Raw genomic sequence first — 5,493 nt, forward strand, 5'->3', positions numbered from 1 at the left:
CTAAATCGACTTATTGGACTAATTAAAGGCCATGTAGAGCAGGTACACCTTATGCTGCTACAGAAATATGGTACTGATGAAGAAGCCGAAATAACCTTACTAGCCCGAGAAGCAGTAACTCGATTTGATCAACAAATAAATTGGAAAAAGGAAAGGGGGGAATTGTAATAAGTAATGGTCAAAATTGTTATTGTTGAACAAATCGAGTAGAACTCAGTTATATTATGCATACTGTTGTAAGCAGTAACTGCGCTTGTGCAAGTTTGATTATGTTTTGTAGAACTTTGTAGTGGCAGTTAAACCAAGGCCTGAATGCCTGGATGAGGCAGCAAGGTCAAATAGGACAAGCCCCCCGCAGTGACTCAGCTTCTCAAAGCCAGAAAACCAGCAGTGTCCGGTTTCTCAAAAGGCAACATCTTCCACAGCAACTTCTTCCACGGCGACATCTTCCACCAATCCGAGAGCTGCTGGATGCCCGCAAACAGCATCAACCAATGCATGAACGCGCGAATAACTTATATAAGCACCCATGAAGAGTGGAGGGTGTGCCCGTTGGCGGAACCGAGATCCCCCAGTCACCCAGCGCTGTTTTGCCTAATTACCGCTTGGTGTAAATTCGCTTGTTCAATAAAATTAATTGGCTCAAAAACTCGTCTTCATTTATAACAATACTTTCCCAAGATTCACTAGCCCATTTAGCGAACACATAACTGGAATTCAGCTCTCCTGGCGGTCTCTCAAGGTACAGCAGAAAGGAACAGAAACTCATTATTGGTTGCACTACCATCAAGTAAACCACTGCCAAACCACAGAATACCGTTATAAGCATGGTCCAATTCTTTGTTGTTATCTAATGTAAAACTCTATTGACAAGAAACATCCAGAGAAAACAAGGAATACTTGTGCACAATGTATCAAATAACTTACAGAAAATATACCACAGCATTTTTCAAATCAAAGTAATTCACCTCTACGTTAATACCACTATTCAATACTCTAAACACCCACACCTGGGAGTCTCATAATCCTAGGAGTTGGCACTGTGCCAGGAGAATTCAAAGGTACTGTTGATCAGTTTTAAAACCCTCCCGTTTTCTCCCCGTGCCACCCCACGCTGAGCCTGCCGCGTGGCCACGTGGCGCCGAGCCGCGCTCAATCCACGACACGGCGGACAGCGACACCTCGTGCCCGCGCTGCGCAACGCGGAGCCCGCCAGTGCCCGCCGAGCCTAAGGCTGATGGCGGCGGAGAAACGGCAGGGCGCAGGAGCGCGCGGGGCCGACCCTGCCCTTACAAGTGCCAAAACACTAAAAATGTCTCAAGTCCCGAATTTGCCCGCATTCTGCACCAATTATCTGTCGTGGTTTGATCGTGGGGAGACAATCCAAACCGTGCCAGATGGTTTCCCTTCACCCTTTATCCCCTTTCAGCAACCCCCCCTCTCTCCTTCCCCTCCTTCTCACTAGGATGTGGGGAGGACAGGAAAAGAGAAAAGTGAAGGAAAAGAGAATTGGGAAACTTGAAAACGTTTACTAAGACTAGGAAAACGAACACAGGGCAAAAATAACACAGAAACAAATATTGGAAAACCAGTCCTGAAGTCCAGCAGGATCCACAGTTGAACTGGAAACAGCAGGAGACTTCAGCTTGCAGGAACAGCAGAACGAAGGAAAGCAGTCCGATGAAAAACAACCAATGCGCCGAGCAGCCGATGTGAAAAGAGAGCAAACCAGTCCACGTGCTCTGCTTTTATATGCAGAAAATCGTGAATGGGATGGGATGGAATACCCCTATTGGTCAGTTCGTGGCCACATGACTCGACCAGTTCCTTCCATTGCTCCCCCGCTCCGCTTCAGCCCAAAACGAGGGGGGCGGTTCACAACACCAGGACAGTTTTCAACATGATCGTCATGAGTTTTCTTAAGTAGGTATGCGCCTCCTTTGAAGAAATAGGCTGAAGCCGCATTCACAAAACCACACAGTCCGTTTTCAGCAATAGAATCTACCGTTTCCCCCTTTAGTGACAACCAGGGTTCTCTCAAGGTGCGCTATTACAGTGCTTGTGAGCTGTTCAGTGACTCACTTGCTAAAGGAGGTGGCCTCATCCAACTCCCAGTGTTAGCATGCCAGCTCTCCAATGCATTGCCTCTGCCACCTTCCTTCTACCGGGCCCAAAGCGCATTCTACTGCCTGGTTAGGGAGATGCACGTGCCACCGGTCCCAAAGCATCCCTCTGGGGACCCATCCTAGCTGGCCATTACCTCTCAGCTGCTGCACCAGCCAAACCTTTCTGGAACAGCAAACTCTCAGAATCTGCTCCAGCTCTGTAAGAGTCGGTCCAAAACCAGAATCTGCCTGAACATCGCCACCAAGAACAGACTGACAGTGACTTAGAGAGAGGCCTGAGGAGAAGCATTGTGTTGCACAGGTGTCTCCAGCCTGGAAGGCTACTGCTAACCCTGGTTGCTGTGTGCAGTTTGCCTGCTGCTTCAGCCAAGCCAGCCCCCACCTCCTAAAAGGGAGGCCTGTGTGGTTGAATAGGGACCTGTTGGGTGTGCTCAACAGAAGAGGAGAGTTTACAGGTCATGGAAGCAGGGGCTGGCCACTTGGGAGGAATATAAGGCTGCTGTTAGAGGATGTAGGAAGGCAGCTAGGATAGCCAAGGCCTCCTTAGAATTACAGCTGGTGAGAGGGGTCAAGGACAGCAAAAAGAACTGTTTCAAATACGTAGCAGATATAACTAATACCAGAGGCAACGTTGGCCCACTGATGAACGGGGTGGGTGCCCTGGTGGCAGAAGATACAGAGAAGGCAGAATTACTGAATGCTTCTTTGTCTCTGTCTACTCTGCCGGAGGCTGTCCTGGGGAGCCCTGTACCCCTGAGACCCCGGATGAAGCCAGGTCAATGGAGGAGTTTGCTTTAGTCGATGAGGACTGGGTTAGGGAGCAACTGAATAGTCTGGACATCCATAAATCCATGGGTCTGGATGGGATGCACCCACGGGTGCTGAGGGAGCTGGCTGAAGTCATTGCTAGACCTCTCTCCAATACATGCTGCAGGGACTTTTAATTTGTTGGAACACTCATAGAGCACAGCTACTCATGTATAAAGCTCCTCAATAACAAAGAAGACAGTGAATAAGAAAGGGGATGGCAATATTATCGCATGTAGAAAACCACAAGTGGCAACAAAAAATACAGAAGACAGGTTGGGCCTGCAACAATTCACACTGTAACTGTTATACTCTTATGCAGCAGATGATGGGCTATTTATTGCTTCAGAAAATAATCCAGCCATCAGTTTCCACAGGGAATCCTTGAGCTCCTGGTTCCTCATGCTGTAGATGAGGGGGTTCACTGCTGGAGGCACCACCGAGTACAGAACAGACACCACCAGGTCCAGGGATGGGGAGGATATAGAGGGGGGCTTCAGGTGGGCAAATATGATAGTGCTGAGGAACAGGGAGACCACGGCCAGGTGAGGGAGGCAGGTGGAAAAGGCTTTGTGCCGACCCTGCTCAGAGGGGATCCTCAGCACGGCCCTGAAGATCTGCACATAGGACACCACAATGAACACAAAACACCCAAATACTACCGAGAAACTTATCACAATAAGGCGAATCTCCCTGAGGTAGGAGTGTGAGCAGGAGAGCTTGAGGATCTGGGGGATTTCACAGAAGAACTGGCCCAGGGCATTGCCCTTGCACAGGGGCAGTGAAAATGTATTGGCTGTGTGCAGCAGAGCAGTGAGAAACCCAGTGGCCCAGGCAGCTGCTGCCATGTGGACACAAGCTCTGCTGCCCAGGAGGGTCCCGTAGTGCAGGGGTTTGCAGATGGCAACGTAGCGGTCGTAAGACATGACTGTGAGCATAGAATACTCTGCTGTTATCAAGAAGGCAAATGAAAAGAGCTGTGCAGCATATCCTGTGTAGGAGATAGCCCTGGTGTTCCAGAGGGAATTTGCCATGGACTTGGGGACAATGGTAGAGATGGAGCCCAGGTCGAGGAGGGCGAGGTTGAGCAGGAAGAAGTACATGGGGGTGTGGAGGTGCTGGTCCCAGGCTATGGTGGTGATGACCAGGCCGTTGCCCAGCAGGGCCGCCAGGTAGATGCCCAGGAAGAGCCAGAAGTGCAAGAGCTGCAGCTCCTGTGTGTCTGTGAACGGCAGGAGGAGGAACTGGGTGATGGAGCTGCTGTTGGACATTGGCTGCCTGTGGGCATGAGGACCTGTGCAAGGAGAAAAGACAGTGACAAGTTACGGGACATTTCTCTGAGCAAAATCAAAGCCATTTCCCACACACCCTCCCCGGCTCCACACCCCTTGTCCTTTTCCAGACCTTCCTCCAGCTCGGTGTCTGAGCCCTGGGTGGTGCTGGCTGGAGGTGCAGTGAGGAGCAGGGCCTGTGCCCGCTGATGCTGAGGAGTCAGCCCTGCTCTGCAGCAGTGGGGTCATGGGAACAGGGGGCAGGGGCCAGTCCTGGGGTTCAGCTTTGTCACATGAAGCTGCTCCTGGTCCAGAAACACCTGTCAGCATCTGCACTCCCAGGGATAAGGAAATGAGATGGCTTGAGAGGTTTGGGGTTTTTTACAGCTCCTTCTCCCCTCCCACCCTGGGGAATGTTCTTGGATGTCAGAAACCAGCAGCATTTCTGCTGCATGCAGGGGGAACAGAGCGAGTCCTGCGAGACCAGAGGATGCCTGTGGGTCAGTGCAGAGTGAGGGCAGCTGCTCTGTCCCTCTGTCTTGCTCCAGCTGCCCTGGGCTGGCACCTTTCTGAGATGCAGGCTGATCACCCTCCCATGTTACCCTGAAAAGCCACCAGGCACTGCTGAGAGCAGAGGGATCCACCTCAGACCATGACATGTGTCAGCCTTCCCTAAGGTCTCAGCACCCAACGTTTAGCCCAGGACACACATAGCTCATTCCCCAGCCCCACAGACTGCATTGCCCACACCCCACAGGTCAGAGCAAAGCTGGGACACGTGTGCCCATGGACACACCTGCAGGAAAGGACCCACAAGATCAGGCTGTGACTCTGCAGCTGAAACTGCCATCCCCAGAGAGCCTGACAGCAAGAACAAGATCCCAACAGCAGTGACCCAGAGCAGGGCAGCAAGAAGGAAAATGCGGTGAGGGTGGGTGTGAGAGAGGCCAGGGCAGAGGCAGCCGGGCACTCAGACAGCGTCACCCTTCCCCAGCTGTGCAGCCACCTCCCAGACACCAACACTGCCGGGCAGCTGCTCTCAGCCCCTGTGCTCTGCAGAGGAACTGGAGCTCTGGCTGCACAGGAGCTGCTTCATGCCTTGGAGCCCCCGGCCCTGAGGGCAGAGGCTTTGCTGGGTGGGACAGGAGGCCAGGGGGCTGCTCACAGGAGGGATCTGCACTGCAGGGATCACAGGCACTTTTCTCTGTTCTCCCTCCCATAACAATTCCGGGTTTGGTTTCCTCTCATTTCTGATCATTTCCCTGCTGCCTGGAGATTCTCCCCTGGGA

The 5,493-nt window shown here is 52.0% G+C and overlaps 1 protein-coding gene across 1 annotated transcript; it reads right to left on the reverse strand.

The window, feature by feature from the left end:
• Positions 1–3,247: 3,247 nt before the first annotated feature.
• Positions 3,248–4,204, reverse strand: LOC135577691 (olfactory receptor 14J1-like). Its single transcript, XM_065047812.1, has one exon. The coding sequence runs from the start codon at positions 4,202–4,204 to the stop codon at positions 3,248–3,250; it is 957 nt and encodes a 318-aa protein (XP_064903884.1).
• Positions 4,205–5,493: the final 1,289 nt, after the last annotated feature.

The sequence above is a fragment of the Columba livia genome, unplaced genomic scaffold (assembly GCF_036013475.1).
Source record: "Columba livia isolate bColLiv1 breed racing homer unplaced genomic scaffold, bColLiv1.pat.W.v2 Scaffold_134, whole genome shotgun sequence".
NCBI lineage: Eukaryota > Metazoa > Chordata > Aves > Columbiformes > Columbidae > Columba > Columba livia.